This window comes from Sarcophilus harrisii, chromosome 6 (genome assembly GCF_902635505.1).
Source record: "Sarcophilus harrisii chromosome 6, mSarHar1.11, whole genome shotgun sequence".
Lineage (NCBI taxonomy): Eukaryota > Metazoa > Chordata > Mammalia > Dasyuromorphia > Dasyuridae > Sarcophilus > Sarcophilus harrisii.
Window position 1 is genome coordinate 27,402,127 of NC_045431.1, and position 25,181 is coordinate 27,427,307.

A 25,181-nucleotide genomic window follows, 5' to 3' on the forward strand; every position below is an offset into this window, starting at 1 on the left:
CAATAGAGAGAGAGAGAGAGATTGGAAAAATTCGAGTAGTCATATATCTTCATTTTTGTTTGTTCATTTTCCAACCTCAGAGCTCAGTGATCATACTAGGTTACATTGAAGGAGTTAAAAGGAATTCCCAACACTAACTAGACTAGTTTAGATGGAAAGCTTTCAAAAAGCCAGAACTGATTTGGTCTCAAAGACAGATGGGAGAGAGAATCATCTGTGCACTAAAAGCATCCTGGGCACTAATCTTGTGTGCATAAATGGGAATAAAGCTGATTAGGGCATTTTTTTTTAATTTCTTGGTTATAAAATAAACAACAAAAGCAGAGTTCTTCCCCTGGTGATCTGTGTGTGAGCCAAGGCTCGGGCCCAGTGTTTTTATAGTACCTGTCATGGGTAGAAGAATAAAAGCTATAAAGCTAATACCCTCATAAATTTAACGAGGAATCAAATAAAGCCTGCTTAGGAGGAAAGAAAGCAAGTACAGCATATTGAAGCTGCCTGCTATCCTTGTGTCTAGTTTATTGGTTTTTTATTTGATAATTTATTTGAGCAAATTTTATTTGCTAAAAATAGCAAAAATCATCAATATAGAAAGAAACTTGGGCACAGCAATATTTCTGGAAAAGAAAATCCATCTTTTAAGAATCTACAAAACAGTTTTATAAATAGAAATTTCCATTTGTATTCCATTCCTGGTACTGAAAACATTTCTTAGAATTGTAGCTAGACAATTAAAAAAAAGTAATCAATAAATAAAGACATTTGCAAATGGTCACATGGAAAATCAAAAGTAGAACGTAACCTAAATATTTTACTAAGGAGGTGAATCAAAAGGAAGCCTTCCGAGAAAGGCTAGAGCAACTACAACTTTAATCTTTCCAAATACAAATTCATTTTTTAATAATTTCACTTTTCTATCAGAGGAGAGTATTTAAATAAGCAGATGGGCTTGCAAATGCTGTATATTTCTGCAGATGTTACGGGAAGCAAAAGAGAAAGAGAAGCAGAGATTGGCTCAGCAGCTCACGGCAGAAAGGACGGCACATTATGGGATGCTTTTTGATGAATATCAAGGCTTGTCCCACCTGGAAGCGCTGGAAATTCTCTCTAATGAAAGTGAACTCAAGGTATGTGGTTCATGGTGGAAATGTTCAACGTGAAACATGCTTAAACGTTTCCCTTCAACATTAAGGACGCCAGAATTTCTACCGTTAGATTCAATTCTTTTTTAAAGTCTCATTTGTCTGTGTTACTGTCTCTGTTAGTGACAATGATGAACTACTCATGCTCACAGCTTCCCCTTATTCTCCAATTTTTATTGCTTCTGCTGCCAACACCCAACACAGCAGCAAGCCAGAAATCACCAGGACCAGCAGCACTTGATGGAAAAGATTGCTGCAAAAATACGTTTCCCTCCTCCCCCAGCAAGATCAATCCTTTAAGGATCAGGTCCGGGATAGGATGCTCAATCAGGTCTAAAGCGCCTCCTTGGAGACTCCCCAGGAGCACTGCCTCGCTCCCTGTGCCCTTGGTTTGACATTCAACAAAACAGGGAGGTTCACCTGCTTTTAGATTTCAGATTATATCAGTATTTATACCACTGTTGTGTCAGAAAATAAATACCCATGGCCTGAAAGCCCAGGTTATATTTCTGTTTTCTCAGACAATAGAGACCTGGCAAATGTATCCTACAAGACAGCTAAGTAATCTCCTACTTGCAAACATGTTGCCCATAGTAGACTAAGGAAAAGGAAACTCTTATTGAGGAAGAGCTAGATAGCCTCTGTGATAATAAATATGGTCTAATGCCTAAAAGAAAGGATTTTGCAGTTAAGATTATTTCTTAATTCAAGTATCCACTCTGTTCATTCGGCCAGCAAGCATTTATTAAGCACCTACTATATGCCAGGCACATGGAGATAACTGGATGCTTCAGTGAACAGAATGTTGGGCCAAGAGAAAATTTTCATTTTTTTCTTGTTTTGTTTCCCCCATGCTTCCCCCCATTTGCTTGTAAGAACAGTTGTGCCCCAGAAAGGTTCCTTTCCTTACATAAAATTCTGTTTGTGAAATAATATCACTGCTCCATTCCTGATTTTTGTCTTAGAAGTGTTCTTCCAGTTGGTAAACTGAACTTTCAGAGCTCTTGTTTTTGAAAATGGGAGGGTCTCAATTTTGGATGTTGTCATGTTTTTACTATTTTATTTTTTTTTGTCTTTTTATTTTAAAACAAAGTTTGTGGATTACACAGAATAAATTTGTAAATTTAAAAGCAAAACAAAAAAAGGCCTGAGTTCAAATCTAGCCTTGGCTACTTAATAATTATGGGGTTCTGGGTAAGTCAGAGTAAGTTTGCCTTAATCCACTGGAAAAGGAAATGGTATCTTTGCCAAGAAAACCCCTTGGAGAGTACTGACTTGGTTTGGTCCATGGGGTTCACATGATTGAACAAATGCCAGTGACTATGCCTCATTGAGTATATAAAGTAAGTAAAACTTATGGTCCCTGCCCTCAAGGAGCTTACATTCTAAGGCAAGGCTTCTCCCACATAATTATTGCTTTCTATAAAACATCTATGGCTTAGAGCTGGAAGGACCTCTGAGATCATCTAATTTAATCTACTCTTTTTTTTAAAAAATCGAGGCCCCAAACTCTCTCTACAAGACTTGCCTAAGGTCACATAGCTAACACATATCATTTGAACTGAGGTCTTTTGATTCTAGATCCAATATTATTCTCAATTTTTAAAAAAGTTCTTCTCCCCATATAGAGCTGTGATAGAGAGGAACCTAGGTTCCACATTGACTTAATAATAATAACAACATTTATATAAACTTTATTTTTACATATTTTTACATTTTATTTTTATTTTATATCTATATATCTAATATATATATATTATATATAATATATATATCTTTATATCTAATATATTTACATATATTTTGTCTAAAGTGATTACAGTCCTTTCAGGGAAGCTGGTAAAGGAAAGCTGCTGGAAAGGATCATTTTATAAAACCGATCTATTTACTATTTGCATGTCCTAAAATGTTATGCTTCTAAGTTGTAACATCTCAATACATTATTTGTCTACAAGACTTAATCTAAAATTGCCCCAAGTACATTGATAGTCTTCAGCGGTTTTTGATTCTAAGACAAATTGTGCTAAGATACCAGTACCATCTGGAATCCTAAATCCTAAAAAAGTCTGAAATATAGATGAAGCAGCCTGATCAATAAAAGAACCACTCGTTGGATACCTAATCTTCTATAACTCTTCATTATAACTCTTAAAATGGTGCTTTACAGAATCACTTTACATCTGTTATTTCATTATCTTGTATTTTGCCCCATCTATCCTATTAAACCATAAGATCTTTAAAAGCTATGGGGAGACCCATAGCACCTAGCTTTTGCTAGCCAAATAGTAACTTCTCAAAAAATATTTACTAATGAATAAATCAGTTAATAAATAGATGAATGAATTGGATTCAAATAAAAATCAAAAGCTCTCACCTACATTATTAGATCCTTAGTCCAAACCAATCCACAAGCATCTATTAAGGACTTGCTATATACTAGTCATTATGCTCTATACTGAGGATATAAAGAAAATAATTGCAGCCTTCAAGAAGTTTATATTCTATTGCGCTAGCAATCATGACATTTCATCTTTATGTTCCCCCACAGTACCTTGCACATTAGCAAACTACCCAAAAAAGTGTTTGTTAAATGAATAAGTAATAATAACTCATATTGTATCAACAGAGATATAAAACTTTAAATTTTGTAAAATGTTTTCTTTGTCACAATCTTGTGAGCTACATAGTGAAAATATTAATACCTGTGTTTTGCAAATGAGATTCAGAGATTTTCATATTTCCATGTAACTTAACCTGTGAGTTAGCTAGGTAATTCATAACCTAGAATATGAGAGAACCTATATTCTAACTATTGCTAACTGCTCTTTCTATAATACCTTTCCTTGTTCTTTCGGATTGATTATCTGTAGAAAAGAAAGGTGGTAATATTTGACACCCTCGATGGACAAAGGAGAAGTAGTTTTTGGAGTTTTGTCACATCCCCGTAACCCAACAATTCAAAGAACTGGAAGAAGGTAGTTTCGTTCAGAGAACAATAAACTTGAGGGGCATCCCAATAATCCCATCCTCAGATCTATATCTACCTCAAAACTAGGATGAATGTAAATAGAATATAAGTTTCTTGAGGACAAGAACTATTATTTTCCCCTTTGTATTCCTAGTCCCTAGCAGAGTAGTAATTTGTATGTAATACACACAGTGTTTCTTGAATTGAAGTGAAATTACCAAATTTAGCAAAACTGACACACTTTTTAGTTTGAAATATGAACATGGAAATTACTACATCCTTTTTTTGCCCCTAAAAATTCTCTATCTTAATGCATTAAAACTAAACTTTTCTTTTGAAATTGCATTGGTTTAAGGAGCTTCTAGCAGTGAAAACTGGCACCTTCTCTGAATTTTATCTTCTAAAATAGTTGCTCTAAGGGTATTGTGAGGTTACATGAGTTGCCTAAAATCATACAGCCTATCTTTGAGATAAGAATGGAACCTGGGTCTTCTTCACTAAAATTGGCTGTCTTTCTTGCTGTCTCTTAACATTAAATGTTATTTTTGGTAAATGTTAAAAAAAAATCCACCATTTTGAAAATGTGACTATACTTATGGATGGTAATATAAATGTATGCTAGTTTGCTCAACCAACTAAAATGCATGATATATGTTCAAACAAATAGACTTAACGTGATAATCCAAAAAAGTTAAAAATTCTCAATATGGATTTGCTATCAGCTATTGACTTGCAATTCAACTTGATTCCAGCTGTTGAAGAGCTAACAGTTAATGTGGTTTTTGCTGATTATTTTCAGGCTTATTATTCATAGTTCCTCAGTTCCCTTCTCCTTGTAAAATAGGTATTTATGAAATTTTAAAATGTGGATCAGGCTTGTGTTAATAAGGAAACTGGTAAAAATGCCTTATTAGCAATTCATGTGTTCCTGTCAAGTGTTGGATCAATAATTTTAGATCTAACTTTGACCTCTCCCTTCTCAGTTCTGTACAAAAGATAGAGTGTATTTTTTCTTCCTAAGTTAAAATAAGAAATCATATTGATAGTCTTTCACTAAATGGTAGCTTCATGGTTAAAAATCTTAACTTACTCACTTGTTCCCCAAATCCTAACTTTCCTACTGACTAAATTTACTTGATGGCAGTAAGTGAGTATCAGGTACATGAGACTTAGGAAGAAATGAAACTGATACTTATTAATACAGAGACATTAAGTTGACCCATTTTGTTTGCAGATTCAGTCATTTTTAGCATCACTTGATGGAGAGAAATTGGAAAGCATTAAAAATGACTTAATTGCTATCAAAGACATCTTTACACCAAAGGAATCAGAGAATGAAGAAAATCAAGAAGAAAATGGTAAGATAAAAAAAATTTAACAAAAAAACTTGATATATAACTATTGTATTTATTTGTAAAATTGATTTTAAAAACTAACCTTTCAGATGTGTTAAATAACAGAAGTAGAACAAGAACACTATATATGGAACCTTAAGAACATGATGCACCAATTTCCAGAATTTTTATGAGTGCTACAGAAGGAAGTACAGGAGATGGTGTTAGGAGTGATGGATCTTTTGATGGATTTTCTTTTGGCAAAAGTGGAGTTTTTCTCATAGGATAAATTCAAATTCTAGATTTAAGCATTAAGATGTTCTTCTGTGAGTTTTTTTTTGCTCAATTTTTAAAGATGCAAGACTAAAGAAGGGTCTGTCTTTTATTGTAATGGAATTGTAAGAGATATAAGCCACACAAATGACCTAAGAGAGTAAGTGCCTCCTTCAGCATCCTACTTCTCAGTAGATATTGGGTATCAAGGAGATTAATCATCTAGTCAGTCAGTAAACGATATTAAGTGCCTACTATGTGCTAGATAATGTGCTAAGCTTTGGGGATACAAAAGAAAGTAAAAGTAAGTCTTTGCCCTCAAGGAATTTACAACCTAATTGGAAAAAAAAAACCATTTATTCTCTTATACAAGTGTAGCTCTATGGATATTTCCTTTGAATGATCATTTATTTAAAAGCAGAATTTTTTTTAAATGCTGTGATTGCAATGTGATTACTACTGCCTAAAGTTGATTCTCTCATTAAAGACTAATCCATACAGCTGATAAAATGTTCAGTTCCATACATTTTGTCAGTGACAAGCACAAGACCTCTTCAGGAAGTAGAGAGTGGATGAATTTAGGTGAATAAAGGGAAATCATGGGAAGTAAGACTGGAAAGATAGGTTGGGTTAGAAGTTGGAGGGCACTGAATGTTGTGATTTTGGACTTTAGTAAGCAATGGAAAGACACTGAAGAACTCTGAACAGGAAGATGACATGAGGGAGCATCCTTATAAGAACGACTTTGTTAAAAATATCTAGGATGGGTTGACCTGGAAAGAGAAAAGTAGTTAGAGCCTTGATGCAATATTCCAATGTGAGGGATATTTAGGTAGCATCGACTTAACCAACTTAACCAACAGATAACTATACACTGGTACTGAGGTCAGTTTCCAACTTCTTTTCTCATAGGAGTTCAACGCCTGGCTCATGGTCTTTTTCTCTTCCCTTGTATTAGGGCTCTTTAAAATTCATATTGATGTTTTCCCTTTTGTCTTCCAACTTTTTAGTTATCATAAATCCCATGATCTATATTTTCATTCTTTCCCCTGCCTCACATAGGTATGGCTATATATGGAATCTCACTGATATCAATAAGTGTTCTAATTCCTTAATTAGAAAATCTGACATTCTGTCTACCTATCTACTTATTCTATCAAGCCATAATCTCCTATTATTCATTCCTACCTACATCTCACCCTCCTAAAACTATTCTTGACTCTCATCAAGGCCTCCAATCTCTCTACCCTTCAGTAGTTCCCCAGACAACAAATTCTGATCTGACTTTATAATCTCAACCCTATAATTAGCCATTTCAATTCTACACCATCTCCTTCTCTTGGATCCTTTTTCTCTTGTCCTATTACCTCTAATCACCTAATGACACGGTATAAAAGAGCAAAGCGAAGGATGCTCAGGACAGAGCTTTGGATGACATCCAAGGTTAGTGGATATGACCTTTATGAAGAACAAACAAAGGAGACTGAGGACTGGTCAGTCAGGTAGTAAGAGAGCCAAAAGAAATCAATGTCATGGAAGTCTGGAGCGGTGACAGTATTCAGGAGAAAGTGCTAAGCTAAAGTGACATTTAGACAGACCAAAAAAAACCTAAAAAGCACCTTAGTCAGGAGGAACTTGATGTAGTTGGCAAGCAGAAAAAAATGAGTGACAGCCAAAAAAAATCAGTTTAGAATCACAGCCTTTTGTAAAAATCTCATAAAAAAAGGTTAATGAAATTTAATAAGCAGTGTCACTTTATGAAGGAGGGTCAAACAATGGAAGTAAAATGAGTTAAAAGAAAGCTTTATGAAAACTCCAACTCAATGATGTCATTGAAGGGTAAAAAAGGAAGGAGAATGACAGAAGAAAAAAAAGAAAAATGGAAAAAAATTTTAAAATTTAATGGTTTTCACCATCAAGAAGAGTAAAGTCAGTACATGTGGATTCTAACTCAACAATTCTCAATATAGTAATTCAGGCAGGAATGGTGTTAATGGGAATAAAAGCTGGAAAAGTATCCTAATGGGACCAATAGTACAGATAGGAGGTGCATACTGGAGGAAACATAAGCAAAAAGGAATTAAGGGATTGAATCATTAAGGATCTGAAGTATCCAAGGCATGGAGAAAGTCACAGATCTTGTTATATTAGGTGGGTCAGGGGATAGAGCTCTGGGCCTGCAGTCAGGAAGACCCAAGTTCAAATCCAGTATCGGATACTCACTATCTGTGTGACCCTGGGCAAGGCACTTTAGCCTGTTTGCCTCAATTTCCTTAAATGGAAAATGGAAATAATAACTTGCAGTGTTGTTGGTAAACAAAAAATGAAATAATATTTGTAAAAAGCCCTTAACACCTGGCTGGGACATAGTAAGTACTTTATAAATGCTCATTTCCTTCATACTTAAAAAATGTGATTGAGAAACCATCAACAGCTAATGATCCATAGGCCTTCTTATCCATTCATATTAAATTGGTTTGGGATTCATCTACATGCCCAGCAGACATATTCCTTTATTAGGGTATTAATGGGGAGCAGGCAGGCTTTTAGAAGCCCTATTATTCTGTAGTTTACTATCTCATTAACATTAGACTTTTGGAAGAGAGATCTAAGGAATACAAGGTCCCATTATGTTTGTTATTTGTCGATTATGAAAAAACATTACATCTGAGAGAACCAAATAAAAGAAATCCCTCGCTTTTCTATATAAGACTGATATAATGATGTCCTAATGTGCCGCTAAGTCATTTCTAGGTCACAGAGAACTGAAAAAAAGACATTTCCCAGGCTATTAGGAGTGTCCACAGGCAAAGCCAACAGCAGCCTAACTGGGATAATTTTCTCTCCATTATTGCTCCCCTGGGAAAATTGCTTTGCTCACTTCAAAGTCAAAAGAGAGAAAATTCACCCCTCTGCAGGAGGGAAAGTTGTTGCAGATGCCAATTTATTCGTCTTTGTCCTGACATAAAGTTACAGGGAGTTCCTGAACTCCAAAAAGAGAATAGTAAGCTCTGTTTCTGATTTCTGCCTTTTTTTTTCTGTTTCCACTTGTAGATGAAAAGGGAGAATTTGTTAGCATGCTAACGGAACTTCTCTTTGAGTTACATGTTGCAGCGACTCCTGACAAACTCAATAAGGTTGGTCATATCAAAATCACTTTGTATAAAAATTACTTTAGTTATATCCCAGAGATCCTTTAAAAAAACAAAACAGGAAAGCAGGAGTCTGAATTTATTATCTGAGAGTAAGGCAGGATGTTGAGTTCACTGGATAGTATTTAAATAGAAAAACAAAATGGAATTGTGGGTTTATTTTGTCTTCTGGAAAGAATACAGGGCATTCAGAGATCTGGCTTCTAGCTGACCTAATTGTATGACCTGAAATATTCTATTTTATCCCTTCGAATAAGATGAAAAAATTGGCCCAGATCAGAGATGTCAAAGAACAGGCCTGAATGCTCACAAGATTCCCAAGCCAAACTGAATTAAAATATCATTGGGAAATGTTTGACCAAATAAATAAGATCACAATACATCACAAATAATTTGAACTTGTGGTTTTCTGTGTCAATATGCTGCCTGCAAAAATCTAAAATGACTCTTCTAGTCCAGTAAAGTTACACTCAAATAGAAATTGAGCCACTAAGTTTTACTTAAGGATGCCTTGGCAATATATTGACATAGAAAACCACATATTAACATTATCTGTGTTCTATTGCATTTTTATTGATTTTGTTAGAGATCTCAATTACATTTTAATCTGGTTTGCAGAGGGCCATATTCTAGGCAGCTTTTTGACTAGTGGCCTAGACCACCAATAGTCAAAGTGTGGTCTAAGGTCATCTGACCCTTATTCCTTCCCTCCCTCCCTTCCCTCCTTCCTTCCTTCCTCTCTCCTTTCCTCCCTCCCTCCCTCCCTCCTTCCTTCCTTCTTTCTCTTTCTTCCTTTTTTTTCATTCTCCCTTCCTTCGTTCAGCCAAATGAAGAAGGAAATAGGGAAAAATATGGTAAAACAGAGATTTCTTCAACAGGCATCATTCCTAGAAGTTCTGGGACTTAAAAGAGCCTAGAAATTTCCTCCTTCATCTACATCCTTATTCAAAGGGAAGACTGAGATTGGACTGAGGGGGAATAGCTAAGGACAGGTATTTAGAGCAGGACTTGTTAAACTTTTTTCCATTTGTGGCCCCTTTTTGCTCAAGAACTCCAGATATATAGGTATATAAAACAGGTATACAAATCAAATACTTACTGATAATAAATCATAATTTTATGACCCCCACTTTCAATTATGAGACCCCATGTAGATCTCAAACAACAATTTAAGAAAATGAGGTTAGATGACTCTCAAGAATACAAGGAAGTGTGATCTAGCCCCAGAGAACACTAGAATGTCAACAACAATTCTTTACTCCCCTCTTCTTGAAAAGAAAGTCCATGGTTACAAAAGCCTCTGAGCCATTGTTCAGTTTCTCAGATGGATATCATTAGGCTCATAAAACATTAGCAGCTTGATGAGGAGGTCTATCTGACTAGGAGATTTTCTTCAGGAGTAACCATAATTAAAATCCTGCCTGATTTTTTTAAAAGACTATTTTTCTAAATATTTGAAAATAAATGGCCATATTTGGTTTTTCTTTTCTTTTTCTTTTTTTGGATGTGCCCATTATTTTTATATCTTAGCTATACAAGCAGCATGACATTGAATCTTTTGTTGTTTTGTTTTGTTTTCGAGGCAATTGGGGTTAAGTGACTTGCCCAGGATCACGCAACTAATAATGTTAAATGAACATGATAGTTGTTAATAGAGGATTGGCACAGGAGGCAGAAAAACCTAGGTGCCACTCCTGGTTCTGGCACATACTAGTTGAGCAATCATGAGCAAGGCATTTAAGTTCTAAGCATTTGCAGGCAACTCTCTAAGACCGTGAGTTACAGATGCTTTACTTTACTGCATCAATGTGGGGAGTTGCCTAAACTGATAAAACCCCAAATGGTCCTCTTATTGGGACTGTTTGGGTTTTGTGAGTCCTTGGGTCTCCACAAACCATTTTCTTCCATTCTGATTTGCGTCTTTTGACCCGTTCACTTTTCTTTAGTCTGCACATTGTTTCAAGCAACTCTACAAAGCAGCAGAATTATTTCTTCACAGCCAAGAAACAGCCACATTTTTTTCCTGTTTAATTTGATTTTTCTTGTGCAGCAACATAATTGTATAAATATGTATACGTATATTGGATTTAACACATATATTTTACCATGTTTAACATATATTGGATTACTTGCCATTGGGGGGGAGGTGGTGAAAGAAGGGAGAATTGGAACACAAGGTTTTGCAAGGGTTAATGTTGAAAATTTATCCACACATATGTTTTGAAACTAAAAAGCTTTAATAAAAAAAAGAAATAGAGAATCAATCCAGAGAAAAATTCTTTAAAAACAAATATTATTTTTCAGGGAATTCTGAAACGTAGTATATATATATATATATATATACTACAGTATAATTATATACTATTTTTTCTACCATTCCAGAAAATGATAATTTCATAAATACATATCAACTTTCTTAGGTAAGCCAATTTGCAGATTCTTATAAGTTTGACAGTTCTTCATGGATTTATAGAAATTGAAAAGGAAAAACATATAATAGTTATATACTATTTACATATGCTATGGAAATGTTAGGGGATAATGAAACCTCTCCTTCCAAAGTCTCAAAGGGCTGTTTTAAAGAGATAAAAGAATCCAATATGTGTACTCTTGAGAACCATTGTCCAGTGATTTCTTACAACCTGACTTTTAGATTAGAGATTGAAGAATTAGGCTGATGGGATTGTTGTCTGTTTTTTTGGTGTTTGTTAGTTTCAATTTCTAATATAACAAATGCCAGTAGATATAATCTACATAAAGATTTTAATACTCATTATCCTCCATTCTTCCAGTATAAATGTATTCCTTTGGGGGGGGGGATGTTTATAGGCTAGAAAAAAGGCTCACGACTGGGTGGAAGCAGCCCAAACTGTGACATCAGTCGATGTGGTAGAACAGCCAGTAGAGAAAACTCCAGAGGATGAAGAAGAGAATCCTAAAGTCCTTGAAGAAGAAAATAAAGAAGAAAAGAAAACCAAGACCCTAGAGGTAAACATAACTTTTCTATCTTTCTAACAATTATCTTGTGTTAATCTGTTGGGCAAGAAGGATAGAATGACGGGCCTTTAATCAGGATGACTCATCTTTCTGAGTTCAAATCCCACCTCAGACTCTCATTAGCTGGGAGACCCCAAGCAAGTCATTTAACTCTGTTTGCCTGAGTTTTCTCATCTGTAAAATGGATTGGAAAAGAAAATGACAAACCATCACAATATTTTGCCAAGAAAACCTTAAATGGGGTCATAAAGAGTAAAAAATGACTTATAAATAACTAAAGAACAACAACATCTTTTACAGTCAACACTTCTTATTTTAAATTATGATAGCATTGTTTTCTTCTACCATTCCAGAAAATGATAATTTCATAAATACATATCAACTTTCTTAGGTAAGCCAATTTGCAGATTCTTATAAGTTTGACAGTTCTTCATGGATTTATAGGAATTGAAAAGGAAAAACATTCTTATTAAGCGCATAGTGATTTTATGCCCAGGGAAACTAATTATGTATACATATACATGTTATAAAACATCATATATGTCTTCATAAATAATATAGCATAGTCTTCCATGTCCTTCTTACTTACCATAATTATTTAATGCTATATTTAAATATTGGAAGCAATCATTTATTCGATGAAATATTTGCAAGAGAAATAATAATAATACACAATTATTATATAATAGTTATTATAAATAATAATAAATAAATAATAAGAATTAATAATATTTGCATGGATGCAGAGAATGAAAATGTATGAATGGATTGCATCTCCATTGAGAAGCATGAACTCACAGCTATAAGTGTGCAAAGCTATTGAAAAGTGAGTGAATGAATAAAGCATTTATTAAGTGCTTCCCATATGTAAAGCACTATGTTAAAGAGCTGAGGATACAAATAGACAAGAAAGACAGTGCTCAAGGAGCTCACATTTGAAGCAGGAAGATGGTAGAGTAAGATGGAAGAGTCCTGTGAGTTTTAGCTTACAGCAGTAAGTTTATTCTTTTTTGGGTGGATAGGGGAGTGAGCAGTGGGGTTAAGTGACTTGGCCAGGATCACACAGCTAGTAAGGACTTTGAACTCAAGTCTTCTTGTCTCCAGACCAGTGTTCTATCTACTGCACCATCTAGTTGCCCCCAATGCCCATTCTATAAAATCATTTTTGCTGATAAAATCATTTCCATTTCTGATATTGAGTCACTTGACAATGCCAAAGATTTTGGTGACATGAAACAAAGATTTTTAAGGAGAAATAATTTTTCAGTTTGATAACACTGAGGATGGTATTTCCAATTCAAATGACTAGCATTTCTACACGTAAATTATTTTTACAGTTTCTCATGGTATTTTAGTACATTATAACAGATAATATTCAGTCACATCTAGAAAAATCATCATTCAAAGCTCTAAGCTTCATTTTGTGTCATTCCTGGGCTCAAAATGAATAGTAGCCTCTCAGCCTCTACATATGAATATTGATGCTATTTGTTTGTTTGTTATTTCATTACAGGAAGTGTACATGTTATCAATTGAAAGTCTTGCTGAAGTAACTGCTCGCTGTATTGAACAACTTCATAAGGTAGCAGAGCTCATTCTTCATGGGCAAGAAGTGGAAAAACCAGCTCAGGACCAAGCAAAAGTTCTTACCAAGTAAATATAACTTTAATTTAAAAAAAACTTTCAGTGCCTTTTACAATAGTTTGATATTTTTTCCATCCTCCTCCATTTCAGAATTCATAAAAATTAAGATTCTATATCAACAAACCTCCATATTGCTGTGAAAATAAATGCTTCCAGCAATTCGATAGGAAATGCATACTGGAAATAAGAAGTAATAGCTGCCTTCCAGGAGTTACCACCCCAAGATTGCCTGGAGTGTTCGAAGACATAGGAATTTGGCTATATTGACAATTTTAGTAGATCAGATGCTTTGAAATGCAGGCATTCTCAGGGTAAATAAATTTCCACCACAAAATTCTTGGTTGATGAATCAGCCTTAGTCAGTTTTCCTTGGCAATTTATCAGTTACAGACATTCATGGGAACCAAAGGAAAAAATCTCAAAATTGTTTTAAGTTAGACTGAAAACTATAGTAGAAATGCCTCCCTTAAACCTTCTTTACAATCCTTAAAATGTGTATGGGGTCTCGTAACCGAATGTGGAGCTTGCCAAATTATGATTTATTATCAGTAAGCATTTGATTTGTATGCCTATTTTATATACTTATATACATAGGGTCATGCAAAAAAAAATTTCCCAGGGAAAAGGGATCATGAGTAGAAAAAGTTTAAGAAGCCAGGAGATTTTTTTTCACTCATGATTCAAATCAATTCAATATTTACTGAGTGTCTCTTAGGCTACATGCTGGGAAATAAAGACAGAGTCTTAGCCTTCACGTTTACAATCTCCAAAGGATATACGACAGTCAAATCAAGTCAGCAATCATTTTTTAAGCACTTACAATGTGCAAGTTACTGTGCTGAGCGTCGGAGATACAAACACAAAATAAATGAAATAGTTCTTCGTCTCAGGGAATATATTCAGTTCAACTTTGTCTCTTTTTCTTCTTTAAAAATTCCCCAAACTTTCCAGCTTCCGACTTGGCATACCCTGAGACAAAGGCTTGGACTCCTAGCCACTACTAGGAAGTCTAAGCTGATACTGCCTATGGGATGGCAATCAGTTTACATGTTGTAGGAGCATGGGAAAGCCTCTGCAAATATCCCACACAGCCAGAATGGATCCTCTGGAAAATGCATGGTCAGCGTATCATCCACCCTGGCAACAATCACCATCATCCCCTCTTCAGAACGTGTCTAAGGGCTCTAACCATGTGTAGCAATCTCATAATTACCTACATGAGTGAATGAACTAATTAAAGACACTTATTAAGAGCTTATTCTTCGTAAAGCACCATGCTAAGGGCTGAGGATACAAATAAAAAGTAATAATAAGACAACATTGGACCTGAAGAGAGAGTGATTAAGTTATGGCAGTGATGTGACTCACATGGCACATGGAACTTCTTGTCTCTCCCATAGCTTAGGGGTTGCTTCCCCTCACCAGAGCCCATTCCCAATGAATAAGATTTCTTTGAAAGGAAAAACGGGTAGACAGTAAAATAATAATAATAATTATATCAATTATAGGATGTACTTATGTTTTATAGAAATCAGAAGTCTGCCTTATAGTATAGTGGTAGGACAGGGTATTAAAAGGGAATCATTCACTCCTCTCCTCAAATTCTAACCCCATACCAAATAATATCAGTTAGTGCATCCAAATCAAAATGTGTTTTTCATGATGTTTATATTAAAATAAAGCAGAATCTGTAGTAATTACACTCATTATCTGGTTGACCAGAACTTATGAAGTGAAAAAAAAATCTCCAGTGGCAGGATTGAATGTATTGCTTTTTAAGATTCTGATCTCAGCATTTTGATTTTTGAAAATTAACTTTAAAATAATCTGTCTTATGTGTCTTTCCTTCAGATTAACCAGTGCAATGTGTAATGAAGTGGCTTCCTTATCTAAGAAGTTTTCTGACTTTTTAACCATGACTGGGGTAAGAATATGATATTTTTGTAAATAAGGACAGGGGGTTGGGGTGTAGTCCTGTGACTTCTTCAAAATCCCCCCAGTACCCCCCAGTGAGAAAACTTCTACCAATATAAACTTGCAACTGTCCTACAACTGGAGAAACATGGAGGATAAGTGACGCAGAGTCACACAGCAAGTAATTTAGAGATGAGAAATGAAAGTAGGTCTTCCTGCCTCTGAGGCCAGCTGTCAATTGATAGTGCCATATTGCCCGGCATCTATTTAATATTAAATAGTGAGATAATTTTGTAAAGGAATATAAAAGAGTGGTGGGTTGCAAGATGGAAATTTATGTCTCCAACAAGATTTAACTAAATAATACCTTAAATGCAGTTTAGAAAAACTAGGCCGGTGGTTTTTTCTGTAATGATACCATACTAGTGGTGTGGTAGGCAATGACCCTTCACTTGTGTATCAAATTGTGAGGTTTACAACCCTGCGATATAAACACTCCCTTTGGAAAAGTTAGACTTGAAGAGACTAATTTGCCTGAAGTTGTTCCCATCATGAGTAAATGTCAGGGCTGGGATTTGAACCTAGTTTTTTCCCTCCAAATTCATCTCTTTCTGTGACAACATATAGACTCATAAAAAGAATTTGCGAGTCAGAGGGCAAAGATTTTGGTTCTGATTTGGCCACTATTGTAGCTAATTGTATGATTGGGAAAATCATTTAACCTCACAGGACTTCAGTTTTCTCATCTGCAAAATGGGGATATTCCATGGTCTGAGGCCATGTATCTTCTTTAATGTCATTTACTTTTTATTTCATTCAAATACTTTCCTTTGCTGTGTTTTATTCCATTTCTTCTGCTTTGGATTGGCCTTTAAGGCCAGTTTACAAACCACAGGAAAACCCAGCTTCGTTACTCTATAGTCATGCTTGGTTTGGTTTCATGATTTTCACCAATTTTTTATATTGTCCAATTTGTTAATGACCCTATGCAAGTTATTTCACAGTCCACTAGGCAAATGGCCATTTATTATCTTCTGTAGTTCTCTAGCCATCGTATCAACCAATCAACAAGCATTTATTAGATGCTTACAATATAATAGAAACTATAGTGAGCCTTGGGGATCCAAATTCAAAAGTGAAAGAGTCTCTGTCCTGAGGAACTTGTGTTCTTTTGAGGAGAGATCTTATAGTAAATTAATAAAATATCTATGTATTTTATATGCATAAAATTAAGAGTTTCCTAAGTTCTCCCATATCTGAAAAAAATGTTTATTAAAAGTATTCTAGAACAATGAGATTTCAGCAAAAAACGATGGAGTTTTAGTGGAATTTTGTATTTTAAGTAAGGAAAAATATGAAAGTAGTAGTTACTCTGGAAGTCCTCTCACAATATAATAGTACTTGTATTGTGAAGCTATTATTTGTGAATTTTAAGTCATCATTTCTGGGAGTTTTTCCTAGCTCTTAGAACACAGCCATTATTCATAACTAGAAGTTAATGGGTTTATATTGCTCTCCAGACTCCTTTAAGATTGTTTGTACATTCTCAAAATCAATGTCATTTTATTACCCTCATTTTGATTATATTTCAGCAGTTTATTGATAATCAGATAAACTGAGAGCAAATATCCTAATGGAATTTCTGGTTACTGACAATAAGGATTACATTTCAAAAGAGTTTCTCTCTAAACTCCATTTTATTATCCCTAGAAATAATATGCAGTACATGCTATTTTGTCTCTATGGAATAATTATAATTGATCATCATCTGAAGCTACTTGTGTTGAGGCAAATTTTGTGACTATCATCTTAGATGCAATGAGGGAAACCCTTTGAATTTCCCCCTCCCCCTTTTTGTATAGGGGTAAAATGGTATATATTAAATGCTAGATTTGGCGGATATTCCTTATCATAATCCCACCCTCACCAATATCTATATAATCTAAGGGGCCTAACATCTTATTTCCATACAATGGAATAATTTCAAAGGTCAACAGAACCTTAGAGGCTAAGTAGTCTAACCCCCTTATTTTACAGATCACATACGTCACATAGACAACAAAAACCAGGAATTAAAATTAGGTCTTCTGAGATATAAACCACCTCTTTCCACTGAACTACACTGTAGCGTAGTGGACAGAGAGCTGACCTTGGATCCAGGAAAAAAATGAGTTCAAGTCTCGTCTCTGAAACATACAGTGCTACTGTGGGCAAGACACTTAACCTTTTCAGGACCCTGGACAACGCTCAAATTGTAAATTGATAAGAAAGTAGCCATTTGCATCAGTACAGACAGTTCTCTCATCCAGTGAGCTCCTATACCAATGAAATTATGAGTCTAGTTCCTTCCCTCTTTAAGAATGGAAAAAGTAGACACTTCATAAGTACTATCCCACTGTAAAGATAGATCAGATGACAATCAAAAATGGTTTAATTTCTTAGAAGAAAGTCAGTATCTTAACAGAGAAAATCTATTCATATTTCATTGAACAAAGGAAACTTATTCTGTCTCTAGATGACCTGGATTCAAATATGGTTTCTCATAATTATTATCTTTGTGTTCGTGGGAAAGTCACTTCAATTGCCTCGGTTTCCTCAAATGTAAGAAATGAGCTAGGTGTGGTCCCCTCCCACTCTATGATCCTATAGACATTATTATTTAAAGTTACCATCTGCCCCTTCCAAGTGCTCATGTTTTAATTCCTTGCAATCTAATTCAGCAACTATAATTTGGCTTCATAAACAAAGGTGGTAAGAAGTACAAGAAGAAAAGGGAGAAAAAATGACCAAATGTTTCCCTTTTTTTCATAATGTGTTAATGTGGGCCTGGGTTCACATCCTGTTTCTGACACATAGTGGTTCTGTTACCTTGAGGAAGAAATTTCATCTGATGCCCCTCTGGGAAATTCTCTAAGACCATAAATTGCAGAGAAGTTGCTTATTTGTATTGGTAGAAGGAGTTTCTCCATGCAAGGAACTTCCTTTTCCAATCATATAAGTTCAGCTCTTATCCCTGCCCTTGTTCTATGACTCACCCTTTCACAGTCATATCAATATAATTTGACATTTGACTGGTCACAGAAAGTGATGATTTTTATTTGAAAATACTGAAATACTGAAAATAGTATTATCTTTCTAAAGATATTAATATCATTTCCCAACTCATATATAAGCTAGGGATATTGTCAAATATCAGTTGTCCAATGAGTATTTACTTACTACATTAGAAATTCTCCAACTAAATTATAAATGTCTCCAGGGTAGATACTGAATTTTGCATAATTTTATATACATGCTGTACCTAGCTTGGACCTTCACACATAATATATACTCCATAAATATTTGTTGAATAAATTTTCATTTACTCTATTGCCTGCAGTGTGCTATTAGCACTTTGTGCTATATATGGGAGTGTAAAAACTAATTTCTTCTGGCCTGAGTCAAATTATGTATCAGTGTGTAAATTATATCGATTTTGAAGGTCTGGAATGAAAATGCTTAATTAAAAATCATAGCATCTGGACTAAGAACAATATTCATTTAAAATTATATATATATTTCCACATACTATTATATTTCTCATTACAAGAGGCCCATAAAATAGAGCATTGTTTTGTAGCCTGGTCTTGCAGATTAGACATGTAAGGTCCAGGATATTAAGTGTGTCACCTGAAGTCATATAGCTTCTGAATAACAGAGATGGGACTAAATTCTAAATATTCTGATTCTTAATCCAGGATTTTTTTTCCCAAGACATCAGGCTGAAGGGAGACATTAGAATGCTATTTTCCTGTGATGTCTCAAGACCTCTTTTATTCTTAATTCACAAATCCATGGTTCACAAATGATGCCTTAACAAAGCAAATGAATTTCTATTCACTGAGATCAGCATTTTTGGAACTGCAATATAGACTTCAATTTACCTGATTTGTGTTTTGATTTGACAGAGCAACCAGAAGGCTGAGGTCCTCAACCCAATGATCAATAGTGTTTTGTTAGAGGTAAGCTTTTAACTGTCACCTGGGGATGGCTTGATAAAGTGCCTTTGAAAAGAGGCAGGTGTGGAGGATCCATTTTCCACGTCTTTCTCTTAAGAAGAAAGTGGCACTGTAATTCTCTGCTATCTCATCAACAACTCTTTGTGTGTGTGTGTGTGTGTGTGTGTGTGTGTGTGTGTGTGTGTGTGCAGAAACTAGCTGGAAAGCCTGGAGGAAATCAACAATACTTACATTTCCAAGGATTTGTGAGTGCAAAGAAAAATGCTAGCCTTGCATGTTATTTCTGCAACTGTTGCCTGAGGCTTATCAAATGCTTCTGGATGTGTCGCTGTAAAAATTGACACCAGTTTTAACACTGTAGTTACTGGATTCTGTGGCAGTCTAAAACTTGAAATTGGTCTCATGAAAATCTAAACCTTTTCCCTCTTCACATTCACTGGGTCCTCTTGGTCAGTGAGAACCAGTCTAGGTTGGGAGATGTGACAGGTGCCTTTTGCTTAACAAAGTGATGCAGTAGCCAGGTTTTGTCTACCTGTACAAAAACTCAAGAGGCCTGCCCTTTCCTGGCCCAAACCCTGACCTTCATCTCTGGTAACAAAATCACTAAGGTTACCCCAGTATCGTCTGTGACCTTGCTTGGGACTGTGATGTGGGAGAGGATAAAGGAAATATAATAGCCTTTCCCCATTCATGGAGGTGGGTTCTAGAGAGCTCTGGAAAACTCTACTGTTTTGTACTTGTGGTAGGTAAAGTGAATTTTAGTGAAGATTTTAGTGAAGAAAATTTAGGTCATTATTATATAAGCAAGTGCTTAGAGCTACAGGACATTAACAAGATAGTAGTTTACATTTATATAGTGCATTTAAGTTTACAAAACTCATCCTTTGAAATTGAAGATACAGATATTCTTTTCCACAATTTAGAGATGAGGAAACCCAGAGAGAAATTAAATCCATGGTCATAGTAAGGAGAGGAATTAGAATTTAAACCCAGATTTCTTGACTATCAAATTTACCTATTTTTTCACTAAATATATTTGCCTTTCAATTCAATCATAATTCAACTGAGGGTCTATCTACAAAATATATCATATATGGGGGCATATTTATTTAATGTATATATATTTATCTATACATATATGTGCAGATGTATATATTTATTCAATGCAATAGAACAAATATGTTGGTACTCTTGGTTCTTTGTCCTTCCTTCTTGAAAAGAACTGACATCAGGGAGATGATGTCACAAAATGCAAGTGAATTTAAGTGAGGGAAGGCCAGATAATCCCCAGCCTCACTTTCTCCTCCAGTGCCTTCTGGGTTCAATGGCAAGATATAGATTAGGATAACCTGAATTTCTCTGCCCAAAGTTTTATACCATGGATAGTTAAATTTCCTTAACATAAATCAGAAGTTTCCTACATACACATAGCCAGGTTTCCTGGAGATTGTGCTTAATTGTTTTCTTCATCATCTGTAAAATGTTGTTGGTCTTTGAAAGCTCTTTCCAATTCAGACATTACTGATTCTAAAATAGTTGTTTCCAAATAAATATAAAATAGTACCATCAAGAGTCATATATACTTTATTGGCCTGAATAGAAACTACCCCCAAATATAGTCCCAACCATCTATCCAAAATAAGATTGCCTCTTTGAAAGATGTGTAAAATAGTCTTGCAAAATTAATCTATTAAAATATTTATTTCCCATGAAGGGATTTTTAAGGCAATTTTCTCCAATTCAGATAGCAATGTTTTATTTATTTTTGTCCCTATTCCTCACTTCATCTTTATTACTTTCATTGGCATTCTTTCACTAAAGATCCAATTCAAGGTCACATTCAGATCTTGTACCAACCGGATTTGAAGGGGAAAGGCGGCCAATATTTGGGCCAATAAGGTGTATTGCAGGTAATTGTTAGCAGTGACTAATGTTCTAGATTAAGCTAAAGTGGCTGGCTTTTAGTTTAGTAATGTAAACTAAGGAAATATTTCCTACTTTCTATTCCTCAAATGCAGTGTGATATAAAAAAAATCAGCTGGGGGGAAAAGGGTTAGGACATCAAAGATGAATTCATTCATCAAATATTGGGATTTGAAGTTTAGGAGGGATTTTATTTTGAAGTTGTTTGAGGGTTTCTTTTTTTCATAAACTATCTTTTGGGCTAAAACTGAACATTAATTTGGTTTTCAATTTGACCTATAACATATCTTAATTGAAAGCAGAGGATATAGTACTCTCCAGGATTTCCTAGATATGCAGGTGTTTTGTTCCAGATCTCCTCCTCAGATCAATTAATTATCTGTTTTATTGCTGACAAACTAAGACTTCTTCCTCGTCTTGATTTGCAGACTGATGAAGAAACAGTTTAAATATAGAGGCTAATGAATGTCATTCTTATCTATATCCCAGAAGCTTATTTTCATTATTTTTCCATTTTTATAGAAATCCTTCTGCCTGATAGTTCATAATTAAGAGTTGACTCATTATGATGAACTTAGATTTCATTTATATTCCAAAATCATTAAGGAAATGGAATTAAGTATCATGTGGGGAAGGATGAGATGGTGGTGAGCAATTAAACTGGAAGGGATGATTCCAACTTTCAACTCTAAGAATAGTTCTTCAACTACACTTTTTCTCCTCCCTCATTAGGGTGCCAATAGTACTACATACATCCAGGATGCTTTCCAGCTGTTGCTTCCTGTTCTGCAGATTTCACATATCCAAACCAATTGTTTGAAAGAAGAGCAGTGACAGCTGCCAGAATCCATCAGCGTGTAAAAGGAAGCCCCGGTCACATCCTTGTCGTGTTTGTGGTTAAGGGCTGTCTTCAGAGAAAAGTGGCTCCCAAAGGCCCATCACAGGACACTACAGCAGTTTTGCACAGACAGTATTGAATTAAACGTTTAAATACATTTCTCTTAATGTATATGGTTGTTAGAATAGCTTTTTTTTGCAAATAGTAATATTTTCTTCATATTAATTTAAACTTGAATGGCAAGTATATTCAAAATAGTGTTGGCTTGATTATATCTCCTCATAAAAAATAATTCCTGTGCTTTAATTGGTAAATTACACTGGGTCTGGAGATCCCAGGATCTTGAATTCTTATGCAGATTGTTTCAAATTTCCTGTTCTTCAAGCATTAATTTTTAAGGGTTTAACTTAAATTTTTGACTAAATTGTGATGTAGAAAACATATCTTATGAAATTTTGATCTAAATAGTAAGGCAGAATGGTATAGCGGAAAAGCACCCAGTGTAGGGCGATATAGGGAACCTGAACTCGGGCTCTGCCAATGGTATAACCTTGAGTGAGTGACTTAATTTCTCCAAGTCTCAGGTGTCTCATTGTAAACATAAGGTGCTTAGTCTAGATGAGAGGTTCTTAATTGTTTTTGTGTCATGGACTCTGCTGGCAGTCTGGTGAAGCTTATGGATCCATTCTGGGAATGTTTTTAAATACAGGGGAAACCAATTATATTGAAAATACAGTTATCAAAATATCTATTTTTTAAATTTACAGATCTCAAACTAAGAATTCTTAGACCAAATGGCTCTGACTTTCTATCCAGTTCTAAAATTCTATGACAGTAAAAATAAAATAAAATTCTATGACAATATACACTATCTAATTATGTACTCAAGAGGTGTAATCAGATCTGTAATAAAGAACTTTTAATTTGGTTCTACTATAATGTACTGAATCTGAAAAAATATTAACAGTATCCCTACAGGACAAAATGTAAAGAGTAAGGAAAACAGAGACTATGTTTAATAATTGGTTTCTTGTTCATTATATATTTTTCCAATTGACTTGTAATGTAACAATCTGGAGCTATTAAATAATTTCACATCAGAAGAGATTTTTAATTATTCAGCTTAAACAGCTGAATAAATTTGATTTGATTTGATAACTGCATGACAACATAGCTTTATCAGACTGAAAGCTCTTTGAGGGTTGGAACTGATCTTATTTGCTTATTTTGCTTTTTATCCCCAGAACTTAACACAGTACCTCAAAAAAAAAAGTGCATAATAAATATGAATTGAATCAGCATAAGTATCATGGTCTTTGAAATTAAATTGCTATTTATGAATTCATTTGTATATGGAGATGATGCTTACATGACTTGAATAATAAGTTAAACCCTTAGGAAACTGTTTCAGATAGTTTACCATCTGAGGGAGAGGAGAAGAGAAAAAGGAGGGGAAAGATAAAATTTAGAACTCAAAACTTTTTTCAAAAAGAATGTTAAAAATCATTTTTACATATAATTGAGGAAAAAATAAAACATTGGGAGACTTTCATAAGTCATCACTACAAAAGGTTGTTTGCATTTATGAATCTCTCACCTTCATTGTCAATTGTGCTGCAAACTCTGACTACTACTCTCTTCCCTGTTGAGCTCTGTTGAAAATCCAGAAAGGATTATCACAAGATTTAGCCAGTGAATCCACTCAATACCACATAAGGCCATCTGGTTTACAAACCTTCTCACAACTACATAGCCCTTTGTCCACATATATCCCTTTATTTATTTCTCTGCTAGGGTATCTCCAGCCCACACACACTCCCACCCTCACAAATCCCTGTTGTGTAATGTTCTGTTCCTCAGAATTTCATGTATCAAGAATATGATGGCCTAGAAAGCCCCAAAGAGAAAACTATAAAGAATCATTGCTATAGAATCTGAAAAAAAACCATGTTTTTCTGTGGGAAGCTTCCATTATAATAACCTGAATTAAGTAGTGTTTTATAAAGATTATCTCATTTTAAGACCCCAAAATCCTCTGAGGTAGGCTTATTATTTAATAGATGAGAAAACAGTCCTGGAAATTTTAATTTGAGTTCTACTACGATTTACTAAATCTAAAAAATATTGGCCATATCCCTACAGAACAAAATGTAAAGCTTAAGGAAAATAAGAGACTGTCTTTAATACTTGGTTTCTTGTTCATTATATATTTTCCTAAATGATATGTAATGTATCGATCTGGTGCTATTAAATGATTTCTTACTGTACGAAGAGGTTTTTAGTTATTCAGCTGAATAAATTTGAATCGATTTGCTAAATGCATGACCACATCAGACTTTATCAGACTATAAACTCCTTGAGAGTAGGGACCTCATCTTGCTTCCTGAAGAACAGTGTGAGGGTTAGGAAACCTCTATATTTGCCTTTCAAACACTCAGTGTGCAAGCAAGAGAAGAATATATGCAGGATCATGTTTGCTGTAAGATATTGCAGTTCCAAAGAGCCTTGCAGACATTAAATTAATTAAGTGTGGAATTTTAAAAAGGTACTTGGAGCCAAGAGCAAGATTTCACTAGTTAGATTTTTAAACCCACAGGGGAAGATTACTTTCATGGATAGCAGTTAATGCAACTTAAACACCCTGATATCCAGAAGAAGAAAAAACGCTTTTCAAAAATTGCAAAAATAATGTCTCATTCTAAAAGAACTGTTTTACTTTTCTGAAAATAGGCAAATGCATAACAATTCCAGGGGTCTGGTTTTATGTATTTTTACAATAAAATAATCACTTAAAATGATTCTTTTTTTCTCAAACTATTCTCTCTCTTTTTTAATCAATCACACTTTCTTCATGCCTTTTATCACTTACTTTGATACTTGAAAATATTCAATAAAAAGCTATTAAAATTTTTTAAAAAAAGAAAAGATTCAAGATATAATTGACATGGACCCTTCCTTACATTCTTATTTTTTGCCATTCTCTCGTCCTTGTTACTAA

At 34.6% G+C, this 25,181-nt stretch overlaps 1 protein-coding gene across 1 annotated transcript in view; it reads left to right on the top strand.

The window, feature by feature from the left end:
• FAM114A1 (family with sequence similarity 114 member A1) overlaps positions 1–24,981 on the top strand; it is a 62,173-nt gene extending 37,192 nt beyond the window's left edge. Inside the window, exons 7-14 of the mRNA XM_031943197.1 lie at positions 975–1,127; positions 5,345–5,468; positions 8,772–8,854; positions 11,699–11,857; positions 13,380–13,519; positions 15,362–15,434; positions 19,372–19,425; positions 22,078–24,981. Of these exons, the coding sequence (XP_031799057.1) occupies positions 975–1,127; positions 5,345–5,468; positions 8,772–8,854; positions 11,699–11,857; positions 13,380–13,519; positions 15,362–15,434; positions 19,372–19,425; positions 22,078–22,179 (888 nt within the window). The 3' untranslated portion in view covers positions 22,180–24,981. The remainder of the gene's footprint in view (positions 1–974; positions 1,128–5,344; positions 5,469–8,771; positions 8,855–11,698; positions 11,858–13,379; positions 13,520–15,361; positions 15,435–19,371; positions 19,426–22,077) is intronic.
• Positions 24,982–25,181: the final 200 nt, after the last annotated feature.